The following is a 16,512-nucleotide window of genomic DNA, read 5'->3' as shown; positions in this document are numbered from 1 at the left end:
TTCTCCAAACTTCCAGCTTGGACCATGTGCCTGAAGCCCACTTTGCAGTACATATAATCCTCCCGTTCTACCTGGTACCTTGCAGTAGCTCAAGCTCAACAACATAGACCTGAAGCAACAGCTTCTAGACTATTGCTAGGATGTTACACAGGGGGGATGCATCTTTTAAGTTTTTTACACTGCTTCCCACAACACCCTCGTAAGGAAGTTAAAGAAATATAATCTAGATGTAGAACATTCTACAAGACAGGTGCATAACTAGTTGGATCATTGTCCATAAAGAGATGTCAACAAGGACTCAGGGTCAAACTAAGGGGATGTATTAGGTAGGGTTCCTCAGGGGGTTTCCTGGGCCCATTGCTATTCAACATCTTCATTTATAGCTTGGACAAAACTGAATTTAAAGATACCACGCTGGGGACAGCAGCCCTTTGAGAAGGTGAGAATAAAATTCAAAATGAACTTGATAAATTGCAAAAATGGTCTGAAATACATCTATTCAAATTCAGTAAGGGCATGCACAATGGGATTTACTTAGAAAGGAACAAATCACATGAACAAAACCAAAATGGGGAACAAATAGGTAGATGCATTAATAGAAGGATTACAGAGAATGCAGGTCACAAAATGCTTAGATGCAAGAATTGAGGTGGATGTCATCTACTTGGATTTTAAGAAGGCCTTTGATACAGTATCTCATTATATTCTTATAGCTAAACCGAGTGACTGTGACATAGATGATTACACAGTCAGATGGGTGGCAAACTGGCTTAGGGGGTGCTCCCAGACAGTGGTGGTGGACAGGTCGATATCGATCTGGAAAGATTTGGGCAGTGGAGTCCCACAAGTTTCGGTCCTTGGACCAGTGCTGCTCAGCATCTTCATCAGCAACTTGGATGAGGGTGTGGAAAGCGCTCTGTCCAAATTCGCAGATAATACCAAATTATGGAGCACAGTTAACACATTACAGGGTCGGGAACGAATCCAGGTGGATCTGGACAGGTTGGAAAAGTGGGCAGAACAAAATAGGATGCTGTTCAATAAGGACAAATGCAAGGTGCTGCACCTAGGGAGAAGGCGTCATCAGCACACTTACACACTGGGGGAGAATCTTCTCAGCAGCACAGCAATGGCAAAGCATCTTGGAGTCACCGTTGACTCCAAGATGAACACGAGTCATCAGTGTGACAAAGTGATCAGAAATGCTCACTACACTTTATCATGCACTAGCAGGTGCATGATAAACAGGTCCAAGGAGGTGATACTTCCCCCCATGCAGTATTGGTCAGGCTGCAGATGGAGTACTGCATCCGATTTTGGGCGCCACACTTCAAGAGGGATGTGGACAACCTAATAGGAAGGCCACTTGTATGGTTAGGGGCCTCCAGGCAAAGCTCTACAAGGAAAGATTGAGGGGCCTGGATCTTTCAGCCTCCGCAAGAGAAGGCTGAGAGGTGATCTTGTGGCTGCCTACAAATTCATCAGGGGAGGACAGCAAGGAATAGGAGATGCTCTGTTTACCAGGGCACCCCTTGGAGTAACTAGGAACAATGGCCACAAACTGACAGAGAGCTGATTTAGGTTAGACGTCAGGAAGAACTTCTTTATGGTAAGGGTTGCCAAAATCTGGAATGAGCTTCCAAGGGAGGTGGTGCTCCCCACTACCCTGGGGGTCTTTAACAGGAGGCTAGACATACACCTGGCTGGGGGCATTCGACCCCAGTGCTCTTTTCTGCCCAGGGCAGGGGGTCAGACTCGATCTGCTAAGGTCCCTTCCGACCCAAACATCTATGAATCACAAGCTGAATGAGTCAACGTGTAAAATTGTTTATAAACCAATAAATTCCCAGTATGTCATTAACAAAAGTTTAATCTGCAAGACACACACAGTCATTTTTCCACTCTATTCAGTGCTGGAGTACTTATCAGGAGTACTGTGTCCAGTTTTGGGCACTGCATTTCAAGGAAGTTATGAACACTTTAGAAAGAGTCTGGAGGAGGATAGCAAAAGTGATTAGAGGTCTAGAGCACGTGACATGGGAGGAAAGGTTGGAAAATCTGGAATCATTTAATCTACAGAAAAGAATACTGGGTGAGATTAGATCATCTTCAAATATATAAAGGTTGTTATAAAGAGCGTGGTGACCAACTTTTGAATTCACAGAAGACAGAACAAGAAGTAATGGGCTTAAAGTGCAACGACAAAGATTTGATTTAGATATCAGGAGTTTATAACAATGCGGGTGGTTAAACACTGGAACAGATTATCTACAGAGGTTATAGAATCTCTGTCACTGGAAGGTTTTAAGTGCAGGTTAGACAAACATTTGTCTGGGATTGTTTAGAGAGGGATGATCCTGCTTTGGGCAGGGGGTTGGATTTGATGGCTTCCTGAAGTCCCTTCTAACCCTATTTTTCCATGACCTCTGTCTTGACATTCAGCAGCCTCCCCTATTCAACTCTAGTTACAGGGCTCCTCTTTCATAGCTTTAGTTAATGCACCCCAATCCTGAACTGCAGCACCTCCACGGTTCTATTCTACGTATGCTGTCATACCATGTTCGTGGTGTGTTAACATACGCCACTGCTGGTGGACTTATTCAGCAGACTTTACAGCACTGACACCATGCACTGTGCCTTCCCAGATCCAGTACCCAGAATGACTGCCAACTTCTGACACGAGCTAGAAAACTACCCTTACCTTGCAGTATTCATCAATGGGTATCAGCCGCTTGACTGCAACATCCCGGATATGGCTTCGGCGGAAGAGGATCTTACCTGGAGTGGGAAAAGTGAAAAAGAGCAGTACAGTTCATGAGGGCTGTTCCATACCAACATCCTTTACCTCAGATCAGATGAATGGCTCAATCCCCCTTCTAAGCAAGATACTGGTCTTGCAAAGAGAGCACCTTCCCAGCAGGATACACTCCACACCTTCCTGCCCCATTAGGTACACTTTTGCAGAAAAGCACATTTAAAATTATTCATCTTCAGGTCCTCAAGTAATCCATTTAAAAGCATTTGGAGGACAATATGGTGATTACGAACACATAGTGTGGATTCACCAAGGGCAAGTCATACCCGACCAACCTGGCTGCATTCCCTGATGATATAACTGGCCCTGGGGATGCAGGGAGAGCGATGGACCTGATATCTCTTGACTTTAGCAAGGCTTTTGATACAGTCTCCCACAACTTTCTTGCAAGCAAGCTAAGGAAATATGAATTAGATGAGTGGACTATAAGTAGGGACCACTAGAATTTATGCCAGAAGTGTGCTGCTCAGCTTCTCCTTTAACTTTGGAGTTTCCCCCACACACTCTCCCGCTACTGATTTGCAGAGGGGCCCCATTGGCCTCATCATTGCTCCTGATGCCTGGGAGGCAAAAACCAGAGTTTTAAATATGCTACAGTTTCGCCTCCCATCTGGTCAGCAGCTAGTGGTGGGACTGTTGGGGCCCCTCTGCCAATCAGCAGTGGAAAGCAAAAACTGCGGCATATTTAAAACCATGGTTTTCACCTCCCCATTGATCAGGGGCAAGGGGTGGGCAGTGAATGGCAGAGTCAACAGGGCCCCTCCACCAATCAACAGCAGGGGGGTGCACGGGGGAAACTCCAAGATTAAGGTAGCTGCTCCACAATGCACTTCTGGCACAAATTCCAGTGGTTCCTAACTATAAGGTGTAGAAAACTGGCTGAATCATCAGATTCAGTAGTAAGCAATGGCTCAATGTCTAGCTGGCAGCTGGTATCAAATGGAGCACCCCAGGAGTCAGTCCTGGGACTGATTTTGTTCAATATCTTCATCAACAACTTGGAAGATGGGATGAAGTTCACCCTCAGCAACTGTGCAGACATCAAGTTATGGGGAGTAGTAAATACACTGCAGAGTAGGGCTAGGATTCAGAGTGACCTTGACAAATTGGAGGAAAGGACCACAAGAAATCTCATGAGGCTCAATAAAGACAAGTGCAAAGTCCTGCACTTAGGATGGAACAATCTCATGCACCATTACAGGCTGGGGACTGACTGGCTAAGCAGCAGCTCTGCAGCAAAGGATGTGGGGGTTATAGTGGACAATAAGCTGAATATGAGGCAACAGTGTGCCCTTGTTGCCAAGAAGGCTAACAGTATACTGGGCTGCATCAGCAGGAGTTTTGCCAGCAGATTGAGGGAAGTGATTCTTCCTCTCCATTTGGCACTGGTGAGGCCACATCTGGAGTACTGTGTCCAGTTTTGGACCCCTCACTACAGAAAGGATGTGGACAAGTTGGAGAGAGTCCAGGAGAGGGCAACAGAAATGGATGATCTAGTTAGGGATGGTCCTGCTTTGAGCAAGGGGTTGGACCAGATGACCTCTTGAAGTCTCTGCCAACCTTAATTTTCTATAGTTCTATGACCTTGGTTTTTGAAAGCAGGCAGAGAAGTCTCAACCAGATGCATCCCTTCACTTAGCAGGGGTGCTGCCAGATGTGCCCAGGAGGTGGATGAATGGCTCATATCATAGCATCGACACAGTAATCCACCTCACAGGCATACAACCATTGCTAAATCACAACAAATCAAAAGCCATCATGTTCCCACAATGGTATGAACACAGCGAGCTCTATCTGCATACATGAGCTGTAACAGGTTTCCTATAACAAGTCTGTGCTTCTCCATTCCCTCAGGTCCTCTCCCAATAAATGTCTCCACTTCAGGTTGTCCCCTGAAAACAGAATCCCATGCAGGAGTCACTTCTAGCTGCTCCTCCTCTCCCACTTTTCCCATTGCATATGTTGTGGCAAAGAAACATAGACAGGCTCCAGAAGATAAAAGACTTCATTCCTGCATTAATGGTAGTGGTGTGCATTGGGGTGAGTTGAAGTATTTTGATGCAAGTTACTAGAATCTGCCATTTGCAACTTACCAATAAAACAGTGCGTCATGGCACTGTGGTTTTTAAACACCCATGGCTACCTCCTGTGTTTGGGAGTAGACTCCTTTCTAGAGGTCAAGAAGGAACTTCTCCTAGCTGCACTTTATTCCAAACTCTACACTAAGCTATGAGGACAACACCCCATTTTTCTTTCCTACCCTCTTCTAGCACCAAGCAACATTATCATCATCAGGTCACTGCTTGGATTTTTAAGCTAGAACACAACACCATCCCCAAACTTAATAGCAGCTGAGTGCTTGGTTCTTTTGAAAATTAAAGTGCAAGGGGATAATGTCAGTTGTAGGATGAGAGAGAAAAGATGCAAAGCTCTGAAGGTGTCCAGGGAGCTTAAATGATGTGCAAGGATTTGCAAACACTAGGAGTGCATCGATGGAGATTTTTGGGGCCAATACTAATAGCCGATTTTTAAGGGGACATCTTGGCCGATACCGATCTGATTTCCAATATCAGCCTGGCAGCTTGAACAGCAGTGTCCAGCTGGTAAGTCTTTTGTGGTGGAAGGGAAGGGGGGAGGAAAGGAGCACGGGAGGAGAAGATCAAGGCCCCTGTGGTGAGGGAGGGAGCGGGGCTGGGGCTGGGTGACACAGGACAGAGCTGCAAGCAGCTTGTTCGAAAGCCATGAGGAGGGGGGAGCGGCTCCCGTTGCTGCACACACCGCACCCTGGGAGGGCATGTGCCCCCCGGATATGCATGGGGTGGGGCAGCTGCTGCTGTGGGCTGGGGCCAGGGCTGTGCCAGGCTCTTCCCAGTGGGGACTGGGCTGCGCTCAGGGTGGGCGGTGGTGGTGCTGGGAGAGGGTTGGTTGGGGCTGTAGCCACCCCAAAATTCACCATAGCTTCCCAATCCCTTCTCCCACCACCACTGCTGCTCACTGAGCACAGTGTGGCCCAGCCCCCACTGGGAAGAGCCCTGCTTAGGCCAAGCCTGCCCCAATCTGGGGGCACATGCCCCCCCTCCCCCCCCGCCATGTCCACTTGGATGAGTGACAGAAGCTGCAAAACAGGTGGATGAGTCCTGGACAAGCTGCCAGATGAGGAGCTCCCAGACGAGCGGCATGCACTGGCAGAAGCCATGCCCCCCTCCCTCCCCACACCCTGTGGACGAGCCATAGCTCTGTCCCGCACTGGGCAGCTCTTGCCCCAGCCCCAGTCCCACTCCCTCCCTCACCCTGGGGGCCTTGATCTGCCCCCCATGCCCCTTCCCTTTCCCTATCCCCTTCCACCAGCAGGGACCTAGGTTTTCCATTCGCTATGGGAAAACATGGATTTTCTCCTTTTACAGAGAAAATTACAGGAGACAGTGAGCTCCTGTGGCAGGCTGGCAGAGTTCCAGCCTGAAAGGAGCTGCTTGGGGCTGGGGGGAGTGTAAAGAGGGTGATCAGATGCAGGGGGCATCACAGGTATGTGCATGCACACACATGCATGTGTTAGCCAGGCGGTGTAGAGAGCAGCTCTCACAGCTCCTTCCAGGTTAAGTCTATGGGGGAAGCCCCCCATGGTGAGGGAGGGAGGGAGTAGGGCCAGGCTGGGGTTGGGGGTGCTGCCCATCTGAGGCAGTGCATGGGGGCCAGGGCAGGAATGAGAGGTCACGGGGCCCCGCCAGGGACTGCAAGGGAGCAATGGGTGGTTCATCTTGAGCACGGTGAGGGACTGGCTCCCTGCCACTGTGTACAATCCCGTGGAGGGAGGCACAGGTCCCCCAGATTTGTGCAGGGGGTGGCAGATGAGGGCTGCCCACTGTGGGCTCAGGGCTCCCTGCCCTGCTGCCCCCCTCACCCAAAGGCCACCACAGCAGAACTGGGAAGGGATGCTCGGTGCTACTGTCAGAAGCCCCATGCTGGTTGCCTTGCTATGGCAAGGTGCCCCCTGCCTACCTGGCAGCAGTGGGGGGCACACTTACATGCTGCCACTGTTACCAGGTGGGCAAGAGGCGCTGGGGATCCCAGCAGTGGTATCGAGCCACCCAGCCCTGCACCACTCTGCTATGGAGGCCCCAAGGAGAAGGCAGCAGGGCAGGGACCCCCGAGCCCTCAGCAGGCAGCCTGAATCCAACTCCTCCTCCCACGGCCCCAGCTCTGGCTGTGCCACCCATGGGGAGAGCGGGAACCAGGCTCTGTGAAGTACTCCAGCAGCTGCTGCCTGCTGCAGGTGGCAGCTGGGACTCGGGCACTGCTGTGGGGAGCAGGGGGCTGTGGGCCTTGGTCCCATAGCCCTGGCAGCTGGGGGCCCCATCTGGCAGGGCTGTGGTGGGTCAGGGGACTGTGGGTCATCAGTGAGGGGGACTAGCAGGGCTAGGAGGTGGCAGGCTGTGGGTTAGGAAGGGCACCTGAATTGCCCAGGGGGATGGGGGCTGTGGGTTGGGAGTGACAGGCACCAGCATATTAGGATTGCTCAGCACCACAAAGCAAGGGTGTGGGGAGGAGGACAGCTGTAGCTGGATCTGTGTCCTGGTGAGCATAGGAGGCGGGGGAGCCCTAAATGAAAGAGGCTTAAAGTTAAAACAGCTTTGCTACATTTGTATCATTACAGAAACAGGAAGATATAAGTTGTTACAATGTAATTGTTGTATCAATGTCAAATGATATCCATGTTGCTGGGGCGTAGGTTGTAGCCGGTTGGTTTAAGAACACCCTGACAAAGGGTTTTTGAACCTGAAAGCTTGCTTAATAACTATTCTCCAACTATTTGGGTTGGTCTAATAAAAGATATCAGATTCACCCAAGGAACCTTGTCTGCTCTAAATGATATCCATATAATTGTTACACCTGTCTATATACACACACTGTCCCCTCTCACCCCCATGTAAATCCCTGCTGAGACAGCACTTGGTGTGGATATCAGCACTATGCAGATACTTTCATTCACTCCCAGGTCTCTCTCAGCTGTGTACTTCAAGTGGCACAAAGCGTGAGACTCATTGGGTGTGTCTACATGAGATGGCAGAACAGGACAGTTCCCGACTGGCCCTGGGGGGTACCCAAAGCTAACTGGGACCTGCCCCCAAATGGGACAGCTCCCAGCCAGAGCCAGGCTGTGCCATGAAGCCCTGCTGGGCACAGGGCTTGTCCCCATATGCAAGGGGCAGAAGAACTCTGCAGCAGCTGCAGTCTCTTGGCCCTGTGCATGTCAGGACCCGTCTTGATGTGTATGGGGCCAGAAGACAGCTGCTGCTGGAGCCAGAAGAGCTGTGCAGCACCCGCAGCGGCTGGAGTCCGGCAGCTGGACTGGCTCCATGCTCCCTGCCAACCCCCCAGGGAAGCAGCAACCCTGTACCAGGGCTGCTCTCATTGGCCACATCCAAACAAGCATGGTATGGCACTGCAAAAACACATCTGCGGTGCCACATACCACACATTTAGATGTTCTCTGCACTGCAAGGGTGTGCTGCCCATGCGTGTGCTGCTCTGCTTCCTCCCCTGTGGGTCTTTTTGACCCCTGGTTATCCAGGGGTCAAAAAAAACCTGTGGGGAAAAAAAGCAGAGCAGTGCATGTACGTGCAGCACATGCCACTGAAAAGTCAAGTCAAGTTGCCCAGAGCCATGATCTGGCTGCTGGCCAGGCTCTGAATGGAGGAATTGTACTTCCTGCAGCCCTGGGAGGCCCCCAGGAAAGGCTGCTGGGGCTAGCCCAGTGCTGGCCCCAGCCTCCCCTACCCTACCCAGGGTAACTTGTTGCACACCAAAGCATGCCTGGCACAGGTATTCCCCAGGGACAAGCAGCTGCAGAACAAGGTGACCATCACTACTTGTCCCCAGGGAACCAAATGTCCACACTCATCTAGATGTGGCCCTTGGGAGCAAATCTGCTCCCAAGAGAGAGTATGTGTAGATGTGCTCTCAGGTAGGCTTACTGGTCAGTATTTTTACTGTGTATCAGCCTACTTTGAATTAATAGCACGTGTAGACATGCCCAATGACTGACTTTTAAAAGGTATTGAGCTATCTCAAGGTGCTGACAGACACTTCTGAAAAATATCACTAAGTACTTCATGCCTAACTCCTGACCACCCTCCCTTCCTGACAGGCTTATCCACGAGGTACCTCTTTTGATAATGCTCATATCTCTGCATTTCACACAAGAATCTTAAATATTTGATTGAGAGAGCTTTCCAGGCCCAAGGGGCAGGGGGAGACAAGGACATTAACAGGAAAAGAAAAAATAAGACCAAATATTAGTTTGCCTGGATTTTCACTAACCAGTGCTCACTGGCCTTGGACCAAAAAAACCCAACAACAACAAAAAACAACAGATGTGCAAAAGTAAAGAGAAGTGATAAAGAAGAAATTATAGCAGATTTTTTAAAGACAAGAGACACAGGAAAAAGTGATCTTTATTCAACAGTCAAGAACACTGGAAGAGTAAAGAGAAAGTAGGGAAGAGAACTCACACACCTTGGACCATGTTTCCACTGGAGAAATAATGTATTCTTACGAGTGTTGGCTAATATGGGCTAAAATTCTAGTTCAGGCTGGGCAGTGGCAGATTCAGGGCAGCCCTTCAAGGAAGCCTACACTAAGATCTTAACCCGAGTAGCTAACACAAGTTAAAACACACCTTCTTTTGCTATTAGCCTTTTCCATGAACTAAGTTACAGTTAACTCCAGGCAACACCTTTTGTCTGACTAGTGGGCCTGCTCCCCAAGCATTTCTACCAGTCTACAAGTCTTTGCATCTTACCCCAAGTCTCAGCTCAGTGTGGTAAAAGTACAGTTGTAGACAGAACCTCGAAGGATGGTTTCTGTCCGTGTAGCTCTTAAATGGAAGTGGTCCCTTAGATCACAGTTGTTTGGCTCATAGCTTAAATATGGATCTTACAGGGCTTTCCTTCCTGGCTGAGGTTATTTTTCAGCTACTTCCACTTCTACTAATCCACAGCTACTAATCTTTCAGCTACTCCACTTCTTTCCTCTCACTCTTGACTCAGGCATTTTCCATTGAAGCCTGTTGTGCCCTAAAAGCTTCAAGTGCCTTTGGTGAGCACAGCTACTCCAGAATTTTAAAGACAAAAAGGCCACCAGGACATACCAATAAATGTATATGTACTTTTTTTATACAAAAGAACTTGTTCCCACACTGGACTAAAACTGACACAAATCCCAATTAAAAAAAAGTGTCAAGTTCAAGCCTGGGTGATCAAACTCCTTTAAATCTCAGCTGTTTGCAATAGGAAGCCCATGTGAACAATCTCAGTAATTGCCCACCAGCTCGGATCGATAACATGTGGTTTCCAAAAACTTCCAGCCTCCAAGGGAATCTGAGCTTTCAGTCTCAATGGTGAGATAATCATCAAGTGTAAGTCAACTCTCTGCCTGCTTCCATCAAGTTTGGGCAAGTTTTAGTGTTCACGAAAAATGAGGAACTTGCATTTGTGGATGGTGATAGGCATGCTCTCTCCCTCTCTGCCCCACTCTACTGATGCGCTTCAAATCCTGACAAAAGCTGATGTAAGGGCTTGTTGCTTATTAAAAAGTGGATCAACATCCATCGTTCAGGGATGTGTTTGGTCCGTGAGCCTGGTGTCATTATTGCAGGTGGTATAAGATGACGTTTGAATTCAGGCTTCTGGTAGACAACAGAAGCCAAATGATTGTTTGGATTATCTATCTCCACAACCCTTACCTTCTCTCTCTCCACGTACCATGGAGAAGTCACTCATTCTTGTCTCTACTTGGGGTCCCCAGCCCCACAGCCATGCCAACTGAGATCCACAGGATGACATGCCAGTCAAGACTTACAATACTACTCCATTACTGGCCAGAAGGGCAAGCATCTGAAGTCACTCCCTGCTAACTACTAGTGCAGTAGGGGACAACCTTTTTGGCAGGCATGCCACAAATAAGTCCTATACTTTCCCAGTCTCCCTCAACAATTCTTCGCTTCCCTGCTCTGCTTTCTGGTTCCTGCCCTATGTTCCCTACCCAATCTTATGCTCCTCTTTGTTAGGGTTACCATATTTCCAGTATCAAAAAAGAGAACACCTGGAGGGAGAATGGGGGGGAGAAGGAGTATGATTGTGGGGGTGGGCAGTAATATGCCCATGTCCTGCCTCTGCCCCTCACTCCTAGGCTACAGCCTCCCCCCCCCCCAGCCCTGCTGTTGCTGTAACATTCTCCTAAATCCATGGACAATGTCTGCTCCTTCTGCATAGCTAGGGCAATAAGCTCTAAATCCTGCAACCCTGAAAGCCACCTCCTGAGCAAAACTGTTCCCAAATATACAAGCCTGCATCGGAAAGCCCCATGGGTCTTGAAAGTTTGAAGCAGATTCTATACTTCAAACCCATCTTTTCCTAAGGCACAAAGTAGTCATCCAGTTTAAGTACTTTTCATAAGTACTTAACACTTATCTCCAAATATGACCACCTGAATTGCATTTGGGAGCAACTGCCATCTTGATTATCCTGAATGGCTTGAGCATTGTTTCAGGCATGTTTTTCGGCACTGCTTCTCCTTGGTGCCCTATTGTGTAAGTGGGAGCCAAGGCACCTCTGGTGGAAAACATTTGGCTCTGGAATTCCTTCCCTTTGCAGTCTGCAATGCAAGAACTTGATTCAATCTGGTCTTTAGTTCTTAAGGAGCACTGTGGAAAGACAGCAAGGGTGGGAGATACAATAATTACCTGCCCTGAGTCATCTGCATTGCCTAGGGCAAGTAAATTATCAACAGTTTTCCATTCTCATCAGCCCTCATGGTAAAGAGAGGCTAAGTATATTTTCTGCATTGATTTTTATTGTAATGACAATTTTCAAAGAGATAAAAGCAGTCCTGATGTCAATTTTTAGAAATAGCTGTTTCATTTTTAAGTCGTGTCAATCTGATGAGATACAATTGTCAAGGAAAACATTTTAAAATGTCTAAAATAAAGAAGCCTCTGGGAGGAATGTTTAAATGTTTAACAAACAGATGCTAGGGAAAAAATATAGTTCTAGGGAATAAAAGCATCAGAATAAATTAAGAGATTTTAAATTATTCCAGCCGCTGAATGCATAAACCACAGGCAAATTCCATTCCCTTCTTATGTTTGCTTTGCTTCAGTTCTAATCCTTCCCAAACAAGAAATTTATCTTCTAATAAAAAGTTGATTTACATGAAAATGCCTAATTAGCTAAAACACAGATCCTACCAAAGCTGTCAAGAAAAGATATAAAACCTTGACTCACTGAACATGGGAGCATTGCAAAGTAATGGCTCCCTGCTCTCCTAAGAGAAGAGGGCACTTGACTGAACCCATGGGGTGGGAACTGGAAGACCAGGCCCTGGATATATAACAAACTAGAACTCTTGGTTCCAAAATGATACCTTTTATTAGACCAACTGCAAAATGGCAAGAAAATTGTCCTGGATACACATTACTTAGCCTACATCTAGAGAATGGGAACAACAATGCAGCCTGGTGAAGTACTTAATGAAGGGGTTTGAGGCCCTCCAATGCTGGGGAAATGCATAGAGTAGCATTCATTGTCTCGCACATGACCCATTCATTTTCTTGTCTTAAAAAGATCTAATAAGTGCAGCAGTTACAATGACTCACAGCAGGGGCCAACCTCTCTCTTCTCTAGCTGCCTGGCTGCCTTCAGGAGTTTGTAAGAGCTCCAACACGATCTCTGGCTCAGTTCCCTGGCCTTCAGCGTTTCTGGGCCATTTCTCTTTCTCCCTTGTGCAGAACATCCTAAATCCCTTCAGGCCCTGGGAAGGAAGCAGGACTGCAGGAGGACTTGGAGAGTCTCTAAACTCCATCCCCTGAAGCAAATGCAGCTGCAAAGAAGTAGGTGGACAGACTAAATTAAAATGGAAATTAAGCTTGATGAACACTGGCTAATTGCTTTTCTGGCCCTATTCCAGTAAGCAGAGTCAAGAAGGTAGACACAGGCATACAGATACTGCCAAGAAGCGTATGGTGACCCTGTCAGCTTTTGGATAACATAGTCTAGCTCCAATCAGTAATGCAACACCACAGAATGTAAGAAGTAACAAGTGTGCACTACAGGACACCGCTAGAGGACAAGGAAGGGATGGGGATTATGTTTCTGCCACTACATGAGTTTTAATATCGTCTGGGAGTGTTAACAGTGTGGCTCTGCAGCAGGAGGGGCAAAGACAGTGCAGAGAAAGCAAGGAGGGCAATACTAATCACAAAGGCCTCTACAAACCAGATAAGAAAGAATGGAAAAGCTCAGGATTCTCCCTCCTTCTTGCAAACTCAATAGCATTTAATCACCAAGAAAAAAAAAAGTCCCTCTTCTCCAGGCCTGGGCATGTATCACATTAAAACTAGTCTAGTTTACCTCAGTGCATAGAAATGGGACTGGGAGCAGACAGATGACCAGTTACCCCACAGAAGCTGCCATGGTAGATTTTATTTACAGTGCCCTGCCAGAAGGGGTGACAGCAAACACTAGCATATTTGAATTGAGCTAATGACAACCCAAGGATAACTGCAGAAACCTGATATCTGTAATGTACACTAGTGTTTTTACTGCTAGGCAGTCTTTTTTTCAAGGTAATTTCCAGTAATTTTCTTGTAAGGTGCTCCAGCGCAAAGCTATACACTACGTTTTCTTTTTCACACCAGTGTGAACATGTCTGATGTCCAGGCACTCCCTTGTTCATTAGCATTTTTGGGCCAGAGACAGGTAGTTAGCCACGTTAGTCTGAAATCAGGGTAGAGTGGCACCTGATGGAGTAGCATTTTACAAAGTAGGATCTTGCCTATGAAAAAGTTTGTGTCTTTCTGAATCAGTTTGTCCTCCCATCATCATTGGAGCAGACACTTCAGTTACCATGCAATCCCAACTCTCACTGTAGTGATGCTTCTACCAGCGAGTCTCTGGGTCAGGGAAAAGAATTTATGGAGAAACCCACTGTGGAAGATAATTTTTTGTTCATTTCTTGCTGATCGTGGTTGGGTGCTTCAGCTGGTAAGGTCATCACTGCCACAGGCTATATTTATATAGCATTACATTCAGCTGTTTCTAAAGCCTATGCTGTCAAGGAATTTAAAAAGGAAATTTATAGCTAACTTTCATATTTATGTTCATATGATTAATGCATGCAATTAAGGTAAATGGCCTAGTAGCTCTCTTACCATTTGCAAAGTAACTGCATTAGCAAGCACAGTAACACACACACTTTGCACATCGATCTCTGAAAATGTGGGTTGTACTTTTACTCCAAAATTTTATGGGTGCTTAATTCATTTTGGAGAAACAGACAAAGAATGTCTCAGTATTCAGTATAGCAAATAGCTGGTCTTGAGGGCACTCAGCCCCTTGCAGGTTTGGTTCTTCAGCAAGCATGAAAGTATCTAAAGGGAAAACTGAGGAACAATAAGGAAGGCCTTTGACACTGTCTCTCACACCATTCTCATTAAAAAGCTAGGCGACTATGACATAAATGCCTACACAGTCAGATGGATTGCAAATTGGCTGAGGGGCTGCACCCAGAGAGTGATGGTGGACAGGTCATATTCGACCTGGAGGGATGTGGGCAGTGGGGTCCCCAGGGCTCGGTCCTCAGGCCTGCACTGTTCAATGTCTTTATTAGCAACTTGGATGAGGGGGCGAAAAGCACCCTGTTCAAATTCGCTGACAACACCAAGATTTGGGGTGAGGTGGGCACGCTAGAAGGGAGGGACAGGATACAAGTGGACTTGGACAGGTTACAGGGGTGGGCGAATGAGAATAGGATGGGATTCAATACTGACAAGTGCAGGATACTGCATTTGGGCAGTAAGAACCAGCAGCACCTACAGGCTGGGGAACTCCCTTCTTGAAAGCACAGTGGCTGAAAGAGATCTTAGAGTCATTATCGATTCCAAAATGAACATGGGCCGCCAATGTGAGGATGCCTTTAGTAAGGCTTTAGTAAACCGCACCTTGTCATGCATCTACAGATGCTTCACGAGCAGGCCCAAGGAGGTGATCCTCCCCTCTATGCGACATTGGTCAGGCCACAATTGGAGTACTGCGTCCAGTTCTGGGCGCCGCACTACAGGAGGGATGTGGCCAGCATTGAGAGGGTCCAGAGGAGAACCACTCGCATGATCAGGGGGCAGCAGGGCAGGCCCTATGAGGGGAGGCTAAGAGACATGAACCTGTTCAGCCTTCACAAGAGAAGGCTGAGAGGGGACCTGGTGGCCGTCTATAAACTTACCAGGGGGGACCAGTGGGGAATGGGAGAGACCCTGTTCCCCTGAGCACCTCCTGGAGTAACAAGGAATAACGGCAATAAGTTTTTTGAGAGCAGTTCAGGCTGGACATCAGGAGGCGCTACTTCACAGTCAGAGCAGCTAGGATCTGAAACCAACTTCTAAGGGCAGTGACTGCTGGCTTCTACCTTGGGGGTCTTTAAGAGAAGGCTTGACAATTACCTGGCTGGGGTCACATGAGCCCAGTATTCTCTCCTGCCCAGGGCAGGGGGTCGGACTTGATGGTCTACTTAGGTCCCTTCTGACCCTACATCTATGAATCAGTTATATGGCCAAATTTGGGTGTATATATTTTTTTATTAATTTTTCTATACATCCATGGGGCTATACAAGTGTAGTTACCTCCTAGAGCAGTAGTTCTCAACTGGTGGGCCATGGGGGTGGTGTGGGAGGTCTGCAAAGGAGGACAGAGGGAGGGAGTGGCCAAGACAAACTGAAAAACAGTATAATAAAACCTTTTGCTCCTATGTGTTTGTCCAGCGATCTCCTCCCACCTTAAGCCAGAAACATAAACAACCCAGAAGTTTTCACAATACTAACTCACAGTAAATGATTCCCTGTCCTATCATCAGTTTAACAGGAAAAGAGCAAAGAAATCTACAGAACATTTAGGATGGAGTCTGAAGGCATCTGAAGGGCAGTCTATGTAAATCTTCATCCTGCTGTTCTCTCCCCACCTCCACCCAGGCCCTTTCAAATCAAGGCTAAGTACTGTACCTTTTATGCACTCTCTAGCACCCAGCTGCCAGGTGCTGCCATTCCAGCTAGGACTGCTGCCAAAGTTAGCCCTGCTATTTAGAGATTAAAGGAGTTGCTGTCAAAGCAATTGAGGCTTTTTACCAACCTGAAGAAAGGATGAATTTAAGAGCAACAAAAGAGCAGAAACAAGGTCTGCTAGCTTCCTGAGCTGATTCAAGTGTTTATTTTTGTTTAAAAAAAAAAGACAGTGGAGCAACACAAAAATACACTGAGCTAAAATAGCTCCTTGGGTTTGCATATCTCTCCAAGTGGACACCAGGCATTTATAACCCATGCCAGGAAGGCTAGTCAGTCTTACGAGGGGTCTGAGGCTCTGCTATGCAAAAAATTCACCACAAAGTTAATTATCTGGCCACATCTGTAAGGCTTCAAAGCGTCCTGTCAGTTTTGCTCAGCAGAGTTACAGCAGAACAGAGGTAGAACTTCAAATCAGACAGAAATCCTGGTCTGGTCACCCCGTTAATTCATGCTCTCTCTCTCCCTCCTTTATGCTCTGTAGGCCATTTGATATAATCTAAATAGCTCAGGAGCCTTTGTTTCAGGGGCTCCATTTCCTTTCTTTAACTGCAATGAGCTACCGAAAATAAATGGGAAGGAGCCTATATGGTTG

At 47.4% G+C, this 16,512-nt stretch overlaps 1 protein-coding gene across 4 annotated transcripts in view; it reads right to left on the bottom strand.

Moving 5' to 3' along the window:
- SH3PXD2B (SH3 and PX domains 2B) overlaps positions 1-16,512 on the bottom strand; it is a 123,720-nt gene that overhangs the window by 43,250 nt on the left and 63,958 nt on the right. For all 4 annotated transcript variants that reach the window (XM_014597550.3, XM_014597551.3, XM_014597552.3 and 1 more), the window contains exon 4: positions 2,702-2,778. In XM_014597550.3, coding sequence (XP_014453036.1) covers positions 2,702-2,778 — 77 coding nt within the window. The remainder of the gene's footprint in view (positions 1-2,701; positions 2,779-16,512) is intronic.

This window comes from Alligator mississippiensis, chromosome 9, assembly GCF_030867095.1.
Source record: "Alligator mississippiensis isolate rAllMis1 chromosome 9, rAllMis1, whole genome shotgun sequence".
Lineage (NCBI taxonomy): Eukaryota > Metazoa > Chordata > Crocodylia > Alligatoridae > Alligator > Alligator mississippiensis.
Note: the sequence above shows the minus strand (reverse complement) of the source record. Positions and strands in the feature narration are given on the sequence as shown.